Source organism: Gallus gallus, chromosome 2 (assembly GCF_016699485.2).
Source record: "Gallus gallus isolate bGalGal1 chromosome 2, bGalGal1.mat.broiler.GRCg7b, whole genome shotgun sequence".
Lineage (NCBI taxonomy): Eukaryota > Metazoa > Chordata > Aves > Galliformes > Phasianidae > Gallus > Gallus gallus.
Genome location: NC_052533.1, coordinates 59,062,303 through 59,078,462, shown reverse-complemented (window position 1 = coordinate 59,078,462; position 16,160 = coordinate 59,062,303). Strand labels below are relative to the sequence as shown.

Below are 16,160 nucleotides of genomic sequence, written 5' to 3'. Positions count from 1 at the left end.
TCTTTGTAGCCTACGTTGTTTTGCAGAGAATATGATAGAATTTGTGGTTTATTTCCAGTGTAGTGTTTCTTTCATGGAAAAGATGTCACAAAGTAAAAAGGCTGTGGTTTTGAGTCCTGTTTCTGAGCATTTAATATAATGGTGGGTTGAATGGTGGGTTTAAAAAGCATCTTAACATACAAGGATGTCTTTTTAGGTAGCTTACCAAAAAACAGTGAACAGCAGAATTCTGTCATTTTGAAAGTACCATTAGACTGAACACAGAGTAAAGATAAAGAAATAAAATCCCTGTAGTGAAAGGCAGTTTGTTGCAGAGTGTAGAAAAAGGCATCTGTCTTACATTCACAAACATTATCATTGTTCACTGTGCTGCTTATGGTTCTTGATTCAGTTTTATCTGTCACAGCTTGCTAGTCAAACCTTCTGTAAATGTTAGGTTGTCCTCCTCAGTAAGAGCTGTGAGAATTCCCAAACACAAACCTCTGTTCTTCACTGTGTTTTTTCCTAATGCTGATGCTAAGAAGATGAGCATCAGCCTGCTGAGTGAATCGGTCCCCACTCCACTGGAATCTGGCAGGGTGGGGACAGAGTGGATAAGATTGGCAGGAAGGAGACTTTCCAAGGAATGTTGTTGCATGGGGCTGCCTTAGTGGGCACAGTACTACAGTCATGCGGTGTTTACCAGCCAGACCTAAAATAGTTCACGTTGTTTGTCTTTAAGCATACACAGAAGCCTCGGGTCTTTCTGATCCTGCCTGTTTATGTATTTAGAAGCCTGAGCTATTTGTCAAGGCTATTTTACTTCAAGCTCTCACTGAACCCTGGTGACTAGTCAGGTCAGAACACAGCTTGTAAAAAATCTTGTTCCCACTGTTGTTTAATATATAGTGCTTATTAAGCTTCATGGTGACTCATATATACATCTATGTTTGATTTGATGTTTTACTGTGTTTTTTTAACATACCCATCAAAGTCTTGCTTGCATTTAGCGTAAGTCCATGAAATATTCTGAAAGCAAGAAGTGCTCCTGCAGTCTGAACTAATGCGTTTTTCTGCAACCTGATACAAAAATACAGTTTGTAAATAATGTTTTGAAACAGAGATTTGATTGAAGAAATGCAGAAGGTCCTACTGAATATAGACTGAAGAAGATTTTATTCTGCACTCTCTGCACTGTGTAGGAGCAAAACCCATGAAGAAATGGGTTTGAATGAACTTGGGAGGCTTTTTCTTTGTGTAAAGTGTGTGCAGGTATTGCAGTTGTTGTTCTGTAGACTCCCAGACAAGCAGTTAATATACTTGTAGTATGGAACAAAACGCATTGTGTGGAAAGGTTCCTATTGGGTTAGTATGTAAAGGCCTACCAAACATAAATGTGTTCTCCCTATACAATTTCAAGAAAAGGTTGTGCTTTTTAGTGGAAAGATGTTGTGATAGTTAGGCTGTCTCTTCCTTTTCCACAGAGGCTCTGCATGTGTAGACCATGCTACATGGAGGAACTGAAAGCAAGTGGTTCATGCATTGCGACTTCTGTCTTGGAAATGAAGACATCTCTGTGGCTTGAAACTTCTTAACAGTTTATCGTGATACGTTTTTAGTGCTGAAACTCTTGTTAAATGTGTTCATGGCCTTTTATGACATGAAACTCTTCTGACTGGCAGATGCATCATGGATGGGCTGTTGAATTTATAAACGGTTTATGCTGAAAATAATAAGAACTACAAAGGTTTGACATTGTTACTGGAAAATCTTGCTTTAAAGAGGTGTCTGCTTTTATACTTGGTGAATTTGACTAGGCCAAGAGTTTGACCTTTTTCAGATTTTGAAACTATGCTTTTTCTGCCTTCTGCACATCGTTGTCATTCTTTTCTTCCTAATTTGATATGTATTTTCCTAACAGCGATGTTAAGTTCGTTAGTATAGAAACACTGAATTGTTTTCGTGCTGACTGGGTTGAAGAAGAGAGTCTTTCGCTTGTTCCATGTTTGTTTTGATCTCAGTGTACACTGAAATTGAGATTGTCTTCTAACAGGCTGGAAAAAAAACGAGGTCAGATATTGGTATGTTTGCTTTATGCTTAAAATAGTGAGAGATTTAAATGTTATTTTTCACTCCTTTGTAGCCTTTGATCTGTTGTAGAAGAGGCTGGTGTTAGATTCAATTTAGTAGTGTAATCTTTATCAACAAAAATAATAATAATAAAAAAAAACAAAATTCCACAAACTCCTGAAAATTTTCTCTTGTTTAATGTAAATACATATTTCAGTTGCTATTTTGTGTACTAGTTTCATTTTACTTGCTTCTTAGGTTAAGTGACTGATAGTTAATTGAAAAGCATTGTTTCTTTGGAAGCAACGTTGGTAGAGACAGGTGGAAAGATCTTTCTGTTTTAGTGTATGCAGTCAGGAGTATGGTGGGGTTGAAGGATATTCATGCATATGCCAATACATCCTTCATGAGAGCATTTGTAAACATACTTTGTTACAAACTTTCTTCCACTTTTGATGTCAATTTAGATCAGGCACCTTAAAAAGTGATTGATGTTTTCTGTTTTCTCTGTTCATTTTCCATTGACTTTCATTATTTAGAAATAACTCAATACTCAAGATATTCTGAATAGTAATCAAGCATGACACAATTTTTCCTATCCCAGGAGATGTAAAATGTTTTGATCAATACTAGAGTGCTGGAGTATTTGAGATGGTTTATCTTCATTCCTTTATTTGAAAAGATGCATTCTGTATTTTCAAGAAAGATGGCTGTTTTAAGAGTTCTGTATGATAGATTTTTTTCAGTATTAGAGTTCATATGTGCTTCTGCAGATGGTGGTGGAGTTCAGTTCTGTTAATGTACTCAGATGTCAGTAGGTTGTGAACATGCAGAAAGGTTTGGGTCTTGAATTTTATCTGCTTATTTGAGTGAATGCAGATACTCATTGCTTGAGACCTTCTGTCTAAATACAACTTAACTATAATTCTACCACCACCAAGTTGTAAACTAAACTAGAAATATGCATATTTCCTTCCAAGTGAACTACTTAGACCTTTCTCTTTAGTGGAAATTCATGCTTTGTGCATTCTGATTCTCTCTTGTATTAATAATTCAAAATAGAGTGGAGGCAATTATTCTGTTTTGTTAATGAAACCTGCTTTTCTTGACCACTTGCTTGATTTTCAGAAAACATTTTTATGCAGTTCTGTAAATTCTCTCCCTCTATGTAGGCCAGGGATAATGCATTTTTCTTTAATTTTGATAATGTGCAACCTTCTGGCGTCTCATGTAATATTGAGATAGCTGTTTACTGTTCTTTATGGAAAAATAAGTGCTAACAGAAGTGCTCTTACATTAAAAAAAAAAGTAAGCAAAAACAACTAAGCAAAGACCCATAAAATAATGTGATGTTTCAAATGTTAATCATTTTGTGAATAGCCTATTTATTGATAGCTGTGCAGTTTAGTCTTTTTTAGATGATAGAAAGTAGGAATTGTTTGATATTTTTTAGTACATATTTCTGTCTTTTTCTAGATAACTCTGCTGAAGCAGATTTATGGCTGCTGAACAGTTGTACAGTGAAAAATCCAGCTGAAGACCACTTCAGAAACTCAATCAAGTAAGTTGGAACATCTGTCTCTCAAGATTGAATTATCAATGAATATATAGTTTAATTTTCTGAACTCCTATTTTCAATAGAGATGTAATTATGTATTTTAGAGCAAAAAAAAAAAAAGCCTGCTCAGTGTGAATGCTACAGTGCTAAGCTCTCTAGAATGGATTTGTATGTTTTTTTTCAGCTTTGATAACTTAGATTATCAGTACACTTAACTAGGAGAACTGTTAATCTGTTAGATGCTTCTATATTACTTTTCATGATAATGTTATTTTCTTAAGTGGTGTTTTTTTTAGGTGAATTGCTAGGATATTTCTTTATAATTTTACATAATCAGTCTTCTAATTAAAAGGCTGTATGGTACATACTTAGAACTACTTTGCTTTTTCTTAAAACATGAGTTTACTTGTCATTAACAGTAGTCTTCTGAAGATTGTTTTCTATTTCTCTAGCATTCCAATGATGTTGATAACTATGACGTCATAGGGACTTCTGTCTCTGATGTCTGTCAAAATGTAGTTGTAGTGGGGAGTAACTGGAGGTAACAACCTGTGCACTTACAACTGTGGTTGTGCAGTATTAATAAACGTTTCAGTATGTTACTTGTAAATTTTTCCCTTTATTAAGCAAGTGCAGATATTGGTGCAATCATTTGTTTAGTGTGAAGGACTGTTTATTAAAATCCATTTTGGTTAGAAGAACATATTTCATGCTCAGGAATTTAGAGAGGCCAGAGAAGCTTCTTGCAGTGCTGAAACACATCCCAGGGCTGTAATTTGGAATAGTTTGCCCGCAGGTGGCACAAAGTTTCTTCCACCCATCAGAGGGTTTCATTTCCTGAGTGGTAGTATTGCACTCAATGACTACACTTGCAACAGTTTGGAGAGGAAAATACTAAAACAAACAAACAAAACCAAAAACAAAAAACCAAAACCAAAACAAACAAACAAAAAAACACCCCCAAACCCCTCTTCCCAGAATACTTCCAGTTAGTGTGTTGGCTAACAGAACTGATGACAAGATTTTTTTTTTTTCCAATTGTGGCCATCTTTCTATTTTACTGATCATATGCCAGAATTGAATCGATGTGGTATGGTGTGTGTCCTTTAAACAGCCGAATAGAGTTGGATAAGGGTCTAACTAAAGGCAAATGACTAAAAATATTTCCTTGAAATTTGTTGCTCTTGCTCTGTTAATGAACCTAATACAATCTGTAGTCTGGGTTTATTCCTCTTTTGCTTCTCTGTATACTCCTTTTCTGATGCACTATTAGTGTGATCATTCTTTGCTTCTCGTCGTGGAGAGTCATTCATTTCCTATAGCATGCCTTATTTTATACTCCTGGATGCTGGCATTTCCTGGTGATGGAGATGGACAACTTTGATTTTTGTTTCAGACCGTTCTTCGTAATGCTCACTAAATGTGGGTATGAGAATCATATGTATGTATTCTAATGTGTTTGAGGAATATTTAATTTTTCTGTTCTGTCTCAGAAAATAGCAACTTGTACTTTTTTTGAGTTTTACAATGAAGTGATGAGACCCTGTATCTCTAAACAACAGGATGCTTCCCAAACGCATCTTAAATTGTTATAGCAGCAAACTGCATGTATGAAGTTTGGATGATACAAAATGAGGTCATGTAGTGTCCTATTAATGTTGGTTTGTAGCTTTGTTTTTTTTTTAGTTGTGTAAGAAATTAAACATTTAGTGTGTGGACTGTCAAAGCAAAGACACTTTGAATGGAAATGTTAGTACTCAACACAGGAAGAGTCTTTCAAACAAAAACCCCTTCTGCCTGAAAGTGTTGCATAGTGTTGTGAATGTTGTCAGAACATGAGAAAAGTATTTCAGTTTTGTGTATGCTTTCTACCTCTGCTATATTTTCTCCTATGTATTTTTCATGGGTATTGGTCAATGCTGGGCTAAGCATGAACCAGCAATGTGGCCAAGAAGGCCAACAGCATCCTGGCTTGTGTAAGAAATAGTGTAGTCAGCAGGACTAGGGAGTTGGTTGTCCCCCTGTTCTCAGTTCCAGTGAGGGCACATTTAAAGTACTGTGTTCAGTTTGGGTCTTCTCACTAGGAAATTGAGTAGACATTGAGGCCCCGACGTGCGTCCAGAGACAGGCAACAAAAGTGGTGAGAGGTCTGGAGCACAAGTCCTCTGAGATTGTTTAGACTGGAACTGAGATTGTTTAGACTGAGGAAAGGGGAGGGTGCTCTTGAGAGACCTTATTGCCCTCTTTAACTACCTGAAAAAGAGGTTGTGGTGAGGTGGGGGTTGGTCTCTTCTTGCACATAACTGATGATAGGATGAGAGGTATTGGCCTCCAGTTGCTCCAGGGAAGCTTCAGGCTGGATGTTAGGAAATACTTCTCCAAGAGAGTGGTCAGGCACTGAAATGGGCTGACCACAGAGATGGTTGAATTGCCATCCCTGGAAGTGTTCAAGAAATGTTTAGATGTTGTACTGAGGGATGTGGTTTAGTGCAAAGTATTGGTGATAGGTGGACTGCTGGACCGGATGATCTTGGAGGTCTTTTCTAACCTTGGTAATTCAGTGATTCTGGATAGAAATCTGAGCAACTTCTCTTGAAACATTTCTGGACACATGGAGGAGAAGGTTGTTGAAAACAGCATGAATCAACTAAGGCTAAACTACGCCTAATTTAGCTGCCTTGTAGGATAAAATGACTAATTTGCAAATCAGTGAAGAGCAATGGATGTCACTTTAATTATAGGAAGGACATTTACACCATCTCCTGCTGTAATCTTGTGTCCAGGTTGGAATGTAATGGCCTGATAGGTAGATACCCAGAAATCTGAGTGGATGTTTGGGCTCAGACAGTTGTGGTTAACAGGTCACATTCTACCTGGAGGCTAGTATTGAGTGGAGGTACCTTGGACATCTTGCCTGTGCTGGAGGATATGTCCTTGGACCTGTCCTGATTAATGTCTTACCAGTGACCTGAAAGAGGCAATGGAAGACTGGCTTGCACAATTTGCAGATAGCACAAAGCTGTGGAGACTGTTTTATGTGCCTGAGGGCAGAGTTGCCATTCAAAGCAATCTGCCCACAAAAGTAGGCTTGTGCCTAGAATGGAGGAAAGAGTTTGAAAAGAGACACAGTCTGAGATAAGGTGACTTCAGGAGAGGCCTAATTAATATCAGCCATCCAGTACCTTTGAGGATATTATTGAGAAGGTGGAGCCAGACTTTTTAGAGAGATGTGCCTTGGAAGGACAAGGGGCAACTGGCATAAACCAAAAGACGTTTTCAGACTGGCTGTATGAGAGAGATTTAAAAAAAATAAAGCTAAGCACCGGAAGACATCTTTTGCACAGGCTGTGTGATCTTCACCCGTGCAAGTTTTAAAGAACCGACTTCAAGAAGCCCCGGGCTTGCTCATAATTGATCATAATGAGGAGGAAGATGTCATGAGGAGACATCCTGAGATCTTTTCCAAGCTAAATAATTTTAATATTCTATGAACTTTCATGAGTTTTCTGATGAGATATTCATGAGGCATACCTTTTAGTATTGCTTTTTCTCCTCTGTCAATGGAGTGATGATTTTTTTAATTGTGTACAGTCCTTTGATTTTTAACCATCAGCTTTAGCCAAAGGATAACTTAAAATTTAATAGAGGATGTGGTACATTTACTAAAAAGGACATCTTTATTTATTGGCTGTCAAGCGTGTGTTAATTTGCATTTTGGGGGCAATTGCTGTTGTTTACTTGATGCTTGCTCTCACTGAGAAATACATTTTAGTAAATAAATAAATAAATCCATTAATCAATTTAGTAGATCTTGATATTGTGATTATATGCTTGTAGAACAATTGTACAGCAAGTTTTTGTCTGCTTCAAGGCAGAAACGTTATTTTTAAATTTTTTGAGAAGTATTTTGATAGTGTATTTCTTTACCTATCAAATTGTTTAAGCTCTTATAATCTATTAGACTAACTGGTAAGGTAAAAGGTATGAGTACTTCTGCTTGCTGCACAATTTCTCTTAATCTATTGCTGTTGTTGCTGTTAAGGAAGGAGATTAGTCTTTAGTAACTACAAAAGGTTGCTTGGAGGGAAGATGTAGGAATCATTTTCTGCTGCTTTTCATCTTTGCAAGTGAAAATAACCCCAGAGGAAGGTTTTTTTTTTCATGTTATATTACTCATTTTGTGCAAATCAAACTCCTGTCTCTGTGAGCAAAAAAAAAAAAAAAAAAAAGGCAACCAACCCCAGAAAAACAGAATTCCACACCAAATTAAAATAGTTACCACTTTCTTTAAACAATCTTAATACCTTTTACTAATTCTTTTCCAGCATAAATACAGGCTGTGACTTGTACTTGCTTATACTTTCAGTAAAGTTTCAACTGTGGAGTACCTCTGGAAGAGGAAACAGTGCTATTTCAGTACAAGTTATTTTGTCGATCCTGTTATCCTAAGGTGAAAGTTTCCACTGTGTTTGAGATGAGTGTTACAACCTTGCTTTATTGCATTTTTCAGAAACAGTATGTTGCCATGAGCTGGAGCATTTGTGTCTGACTACTGAACAGGATAGGTCTAAGAACTGTAGTTAAGAGCAGTGCTGGATGAATAATGTTATTGAAAGGCATGTTATGCCTGGCTATCAACAGGCATAGTCTGCGTGGGTTCACAAAAGGCAAGTCTTGTCTTCGTATTTTGATATCTCTCTACAAAAACATCACCTGCATAGCAGCAGAGGATTTTACATGCATAGAATGAATCTTACACTGAAGTGGAAGTCTTCACTAGAAAGGTAATGATCTACAATCTTTAAAATACAGGAAAAGCGTATGCCAGAAGTGTTTCTCAGAGTCTGTATGTGCAGGATTAGAAGAAGCTGTAGCTGTATGGCAAAGCAATGTATTTCTCAACAAAGAGTAAATTCTATTAAAAGTGTTTGGTTAAGTTCATAGCAACTACTGTATATTTAAGTTCTTACAAATGGGTTATTGCAATTCAAAAGCTAACATTTAAAATGAAGTCTCCTTGCAATGCCTAGAGTAGCTGAAATTCTTTTAAAATTAAACAAGAGATAATGACCATGAATGGGAGACTGGAGCCATAAGTTACAACATATTTAGAAAACTACTTTTGTATGTAAACTACTTCTTTTTAACACAGTATTGTAATGCATTTTTTCTTGTCTTTGGCTGAGAGAAGACATAGCTGTGTCTTCTGTGTATTTGTTAATGGAAGGCTTTTTGCTACATTTGCGTGCCTTCTAGTTCTTGTACTGACATAAATGAAAATGTAAAAAACTTATATGCTCAATGTTATAAAAATGGAGAAGAAAAGAAGACTGTATAGAATTGAGTACTGTCCTCTTGTATAGTGTTTAGAAGATGAAGGATTGTGGGTGCTTATGCTTGAATATGTTACATTACTGCATTTTGCAAAGGAGATTTGCAAAAACCTGGGTTATAACTTTGTGTACGCTTTCTCTTTTACCTTGTTAAATATTAAACAACAACAACAAAAAAAAGAAACTGTTCAAGACATGACGTGTTCAGAAATTGATTCTTAACACTATTTTGGAAATCTTTTTTACTTTCACATGAACATATCTGGGAATATTTTAAGTACCCTGGGATATTTGTTGGGTAAAGAGCTTTGAGAATTTAGGTAGTGCTATGGTCTTAGTTTGACGCTGTGTTAAGCGTTAGATGCTTCAGGAGACTGATTAGCTTATAAATATTCTTTAAGCCTCGTGCCCTAAAGGGACTGGTACGTAGTTGATGGACATTTTAAAGATGAAAATATTAGTGTGATGTGGGAAAACAGTTCTGTTCCATGACTTCGTATATCTGAATTTGAACTTTGTGACTGAAGCGTACTCATAGCTTCCTAGCTCTGTGGCTCCTGGAGTATCCATGTGCTACAAGCACTGTTTACAGACATTGAAAATCAGTTAAATTTATTGCTGTGCATAAAAGATACACTTTTATTTGAAAACTTATGCTAGGCTGTTAAGTTTTAATGATATGGGTAAACAAGGCATGCTTTTGATTTGGGAAGTAGATGTCTCTGTAGTTTATAGCATAACACTTTCTGGCATTCTTCTCAATGAGGACACAGCTATACTCTGTCTTTTTGCAGCATTTTAGAGCAGGAATATACATGCATCTATAGCCACTTGGAAGCTCTTTTTTAAGAAAATGAACAACACTGGAAAAAGGATCATATTCCATTTAGACTTGTTTGCAATTGTTTTTAGTTTGAGGACAAAACTTTTCTTCTCCCTTCTCTCATGGATAATTCCACGAACCCTCTCCAAACAAGATTTTTAAAAATTAGCATAAGTAGGTATTGGTTACTCTCCATGTTTCCTGTGCTGCTTTGCCATGTGTGCCATGTACTTGCATCTGTGGCACGAAGTTCCTCTTAATCTCTTAGTGCTGGCTGCTGACTGTTTTCCTAGACCAAGTACGTGATTTCAGTGGTTAAGAAGATGGAGGCACCATTTTGAGTTAGAATTTTCAGGCTTATGTTTTATTATCTTACCAAAGTCTTTCAAGAGGCATCTTTCTTGAGTCTGGGCAAAGCCACGGCTGTCCTGACAAAAGTGGCATGTACACAGAATGTGTTAAATTACTTCTTTGGAAGTATTCCACCTGTTTTAGCAGAATGACAACAGTGATTGCTCTTAATTAAGGATGACATCATTCTAAACATACAAGTACTGAATTTATAATGCACTGAACTTCTTTCCTCAATTGAACTCGTGCTTCAGAGTAGCAGGTTAACCTGTAGTCTATCCTTACTGATCAAAATGTTTTCTGTCTGTGGTCTGTAAAATAGGTTACTTAATAAAAACTTCAACAAACTTATTTGAGGTATTGAGTGGAAATGTATAAAATCTACCTTTGCATATATGAATGTGAGGAAATTATGGAGTGGAATAGAATCAGAACATTAATCATTTGTAATTCACCGTAGCTGGAAGTGGGTAAATGCTCCTACTTAATTTATGTAAGCAAAAAGCTTGTGGTTCAAGTAGTGTTGAGATAATAGAAATGTAGGTAACTGAGCCAGTGTCAGACATTGTATTTTGCTTTATATTGCTTCAAAGAATAAGCTAATTGAAATTTCTTCTCCTCTGAGAAGTATCTATGATTTATCCAAACAGACTGTGGGTGTTAGTAGGCAACTTTACCCAAATTGAGATTTGTTTGGGGATATGCAGTTGAGATTCTTACTGCCTCTTCCACTAGACGTCTCTTCCTTCTGTTACGGGATTTCTTTTTTTTCTTTTTCTTGTGAGGGCTAACTGAATCAATTGTCCCATCACTAACAAGTATGTAAAAGACTAAGACAAGACTTGTGCCAAACATAAGTGTTCCTGAGAAGTGGCATTATATTAATTGAGGCCCATGGAAATGGTGCTGGACAGAGTCAGGATAGAGCTTGCATTAGTTTGGTTTCCTTGCATATTGGAAGTATGGTTAAGAGAGGTTAAAATGACTTTTTCTTTCTTGGAGTGGCGTTTTTTTGGGGAGTATTACTTCCTTTTTTCAAGCATGTATCTAGTAGCTAAGGTTATTTTCAACAACCTGCTGAAGGAAAAGCAAATTCATGGTTTACATTTTAAAAAGGATTTTTCATTCTAGCAAGGCTGATTTTTTTTTTTTAATTCTACAGTGGGATAAATTTTATTTTAAATTTGCCACACCAAGTGACCACTGTAGTTTTAAACGTTTCATTTTCAAAGTCCTAGTAAGAACTGGGGAGAGTACACAGTTGAGAAATGTCATTAAGAAATGGAAAAACATGGATATTTGTCTAATGTGTGTTAAAAAGATGTATGATTATGTATACACACAAATATGATAAATATTAGAGTATTAAAAGGGTGTAGGCTGTATGAAGGGGAGCAAGATTTGTTATTAAGAGCTTTACAATATCAGCGTTTAGCATATTATGTTACAGATCTGTTTTTTTTTTTACATTTTCAAGCCAGATGAATTCAGTAAAAAAGGTGAGTATCTTGAGTACTGGAAACAGGTGGTTGATAGCTTTGAATGTTTATCTAATTAAATGCATATTGATTGTTGTCCTTGGAGGCTTAAGGAGGGAGAGCACAAAAGCATGCAGAAATTTGCAGTAGCAGGATTAATGCAAAAATCAGCCTGATCCATACTTGTCCTTGCTGACAAGTGTGTTCTTTTTTTATTTTTGCTTTCATTTCAGAAGATCAGCTACTTACTGAGTGCCACAGAGTTGTTAGACATGGAGGATTGCTGGGGATTTTTGTTGGGATCTTTGTTTTTCATGAAGGCAAGTTGAAATATTGCCAGTGAAATGCAGAAGTTCAATTTTCTCATGGAATAATCAGCTACTGACTTGCCCATTGGTAGAAACCCAAAAAAACTAGGTAAAACTGTGTCACACAGTAATGTGCAACTTCAAGTGTGAGCAGCAATAGGGCCCATGTTCCTTTCCATTCCTGTTATCTTCCTTAGCTATGCACTTTGAATAGCGCAGAAAGGAAGAAATTGTGTGTGGCTCAGTACTTGGTTTTATGAAGGCTGTTCACTTGCTCATCTCGAAGCAGATTTCTCTGGGAACATATTAAGACTATTCTTGTAATACTTTTTCAGCTTTAAATCTCTATTAAATCTTTAAAGTGGTAGAGAGTGGTGTTTTCCACACTGAAAGTGACCAGTATTGCCTCAGTCAGAAATACAGCACTTCATTGGCAGGTGCCAGTAACCTTGTGAGAAGGTTAAGATGTTTATGATGACTTTGTGGATGATCATAGGAGTATGAGTTAGCTAAATTGTTTTATCAGAGAATTTGTAGTGTAACTAAACAAAGTTGCAAAATATTTGGAAATGTTTTTGCTCAGACCAAAACCGTGGCAGAAATAACTCCATGAATTTGTATATTACATTGCTGTGGAAGTGCAGTCTGAAACTTGCATATATATAACCAAAATGTGTATAAATTTTCGTGATGGTATGTAGATATATTTATTTCAAGAATAATTTTATTGAGGAAATAAGTTATTATTTTGAATATTTGATTTCTTTTTCTACATGCAAATACAGCTATGTGTATTTGCTTGCAGTTGGTCAGAAACTTTCTTGCTGATCTACTGTCTGTATTGAATCCATCGAAATTCATCCTGAAGGTCAAAAGTTTATTATCAAAGATAACTGCGTTTCCTCAACTCACGTTAGTACGAAAGTTTACACTGTCATGATGGGAGCTCTGTAGTAAAGAGTGTAAGCTGAGAGTGGTGGTTTCTTGAAGGTTTGTCTGTCTTATTGCTTGGACTCCACAGGGCACTGCAGTCCCGTTGAATGATCCTTTTCAGTTTGTGCTCCTGCCTAAGTTAGAGAGCATGTGGGACAGCAGCCTTTGCTGCAGATGGGCAACAGGCGCTGAAGCTTTTATTTTAGCTCAGCCCAGAATGCAACTCATGTGAAGCTGAAATGAAACAATTCACTACTACTCTTAAAATTCTAGAGTACAGATACAGTATCTGAATCCCAGGCTTTGCAGTCTGGCAATTTTGTCAAGCTGTGCTTAGTTTGTATAAATATGGAGGAAGTTGCAACCAGAAACTGAAAGGTTTTGGAGTTGTTGGGAAACAGTCATTTCCAAATGGATGTTTGCCAGTGTCTTCATTTGTCCACTAAAAGCAAAAAGAATGAGGAGTGTGAAATTATTAACAGCAAGTTTGGGTTATGGACTGGGGCATCTCTGTGGTGGCAGGTGGATCCACTCTGCTCTGTTTGGCTTCCTCTTACGGGGAATCCTTTTGAGACTGAGACACCCCCACCTCAGGCCTATGGGGCCCTCAGAGGGAATCCTCCTGTGCCCACAGTGCAGCAGCCCAAACCAAGACAAGTCTTGTCTCACCCTCTCTTTTGGGACTCTGTGCAGTAGAGACGACAGCTCTTCACGAGTGCTGGGGGTCAGGAAATGAGTGCTCACACCATGCTTGCTGATCAGCAGAAGGATTATTTCTTGCTGGCAGATCTTGCAAGATCCTCAGGTTGCGATCTTCGATGTAGTGAAGGGTGCAGGTTCTGCCCTTTCAGCAGGGAGCTGGCCTAGCTCTCCTGAACCTCTGTTTCTGTAATTTGGCCAAGTGCTCAGTGGTGCTGGGTGTCTCTATGGTGGCAGGTGGATCCACTCTCCTCTGTTTAGCTTCATCTTCTGGAGGATCCACTTCTCTTGGTTCTTCATTGTCCACTGCTGGATGGAGAATCAATAGCCCGTTGCCATTTTCTTCCCAGGGGACGCTGCTACATACTATGCTGTAGTATGGAGAATTCATGCTGGTTCTTCAGTATCCACTGCTGAGTGAGGGATTGGTAGCCTCCTGCTATGATCTGTCCAGTGTACACCACTGTGTGTCATACTATAGCGTGTTGATTCACCTTCTCACCCTTGTCTAGATGACAAGTTTCTTTGGACCCTGATGTGTTCACTGGCCTAGGGGCACACCTGTGCCTCCCACCGTTCCCTGGCCAATAGGAATTCCTTTGCCTCACACTTGTCTATGGCCCATGGACATACCTGGGCTTCACGGTATTCTCTGCGCGATGGAAATTTATTGTTCCCACTCCATTATCTTGATGATAGGCATGCCTGAATCTGAAGTAATTCTCTTGGTGGTTGACATGCCTGTGCCCCATGCTGTCCTCTCAGAGGTTGGTATTCCTGTGCCTCATGCTGTTCTCTGGATGTAGGGCATGCCTGTATCACACATCATTCTCCTGATGGTGGAAATTCCTGTGTCCCATCCCCCTCTCAGAATGGTAAACATATCTTGGCCCCAGGATGTTTTCTGGCTGATGCCCACATCTATGCCTCATGCCTCTCTCTGCTCGATCCTCATACACATGCTGGTTGCCATCAGGCAAATGATTGCTAGACATTGCCCTCATGTAATTGTGGCCTTTGCTGTGCCTTTTCGTCTCTATGAGAGGTGCTGTTCCCTGATCTGTCAAGAAACTCCTCTCTTGTCCCCACACCACAGGTGGGCAGCTGCCTGCCTTGGTGCTCTGGCTCCTCTCCTATCCATGTGTGGCACCAGAAGGCCTAAGCTTGATGAATTCAAAAAAAAAAAAAAAAAGAAAGTTAAAAGAAAGTCATTGTTTAAAAAAAAAAAAGTTGAAAACTGTGTTAAAGATATCGATGAAAGGAATTGGGTGGGTTTTTTGAAACCTTCCAAGTTCATAGCTGATTGTGCATAAACAAGCAAGAGCTTGGGCTGGATTATCGATCTTTTTAGATCTTTTCCAACCTGTCCTACCATATGATCCTATGAATGTGTTTGAGATAACAGTGGATACTCTATATCTGTTGCTTGTGGAAACACCAGTGAGACCGAAATCAGTAGAGGTCCATTGTCTGCCTCTTTTTCCTGTGTAGCTACATGTTCACAGGTCCACCTGTCTTTTCTCTTTTCTGATATTGAACACTATAGGAGACCACGGTTTTGTCATTTGATCGGCTGAATCACCTGTCAAACTTTGTTTTGCAGTCAAATTGTTGATTTTTATACAGTATAATGCTCTGTAAAATAATATGTACACAAATGCTCATCCTCCATCCCTGTCTACAAACTGTCAGCTCTTTCCTTTGACTGCTGTTTTGCTGTTCTTTGCATTACCAGCACAAATGACCCGGCTTCAATTTCTCCCTACCCACTGGGAGTTTGAGTGTATTATGCATGCATCACACGTGGGTATAACAAAACATTCTAGAAAACTGGTTAAGTATGAGCTTTTCTTCAAACTTTTTTTCATTGTTTCTGTAGAATTGCTTTAGACTGAATTCTGAAATAATAACAGTCCAACCTATTGGTAATCTCGAGCTTCGTAATCTTGTTAACTGTGGGATTCTGCACTTATCGATGTTATGTTATGTGTTTATCAGTAGAATTCTTTTTTTGTCAGTGTATGACTGAGGTGGTCGTGTAGTAATTTGGACTGTTCTTCCAGTAATCCAAAGTTGTCTTTGTATGTGGCTGTAAATTTTTTTATATTGTTCTTATATTTTACAAACATCAATTGGTGTGCAGCTTGGATGTGGTTCTTTGAGGGGGAAAAAAAACCCAACGTTTTGGAATGTTATTGGGATGAGAAAAATTTCCTATTGTTTTCCATCAAGTCAAAGATATCAGCTCACTAACAATGTGCATACTGATCTGTATGAATCCACAGGAGTGAAGGTCTTACTGCTCTTCTTTGGTTAAGAAAAAAAAAATAATAATAAAAAGTAGGGTAAGATAGAAAAGAATAAGGAAGAAAACCACAGATTTTCAGTCTTGTCCACTGTTAAGATGTTAACGTCTCACTGTTTTTTAGAATGTGAAAATTGAAATGCCAGCTGAATTCTTGATTTATTTTTTATTTATTTATATTCATTTTTCTATTTTAAAGCTTCTATTTTTTGCTCTATTAACTTATGCACTTATAAGCAAAGTATTTATTTGCTTCCTTCTTTAAGTATATTGTTTTCTGCGTGTTTGTCATAACATGGATTAAATACAGTGTTAAAATATCT

At 37.5% G+C, this 16,160-nt stretch overlaps 1 protein-coding gene across 2 annotated transcripts in view; it reads left to right on the top strand.

The window, feature by feature from the left end:
* CDKAL1 (CDK5 regulatory subunit associated protein 1 like 1) overlaps window positions 1–16,160 on the top strand; it is a 376,852-nt gene that overhangs the window by 62,710 nt on the left and 297,982 nt on the right. For both annotated transcript variants that reach the window (XM_418914.8, XM_004939622.5), the window contains one exon: window positions 3,526–3,610. In XM_418914.8, the coding sequence (XP_418914.3) occupies window positions 3,526–3,610 (85 nt within the window). The remainder of the gene's footprint in view (window positions 1–3,525; window positions 3,611–16,160) is intronic.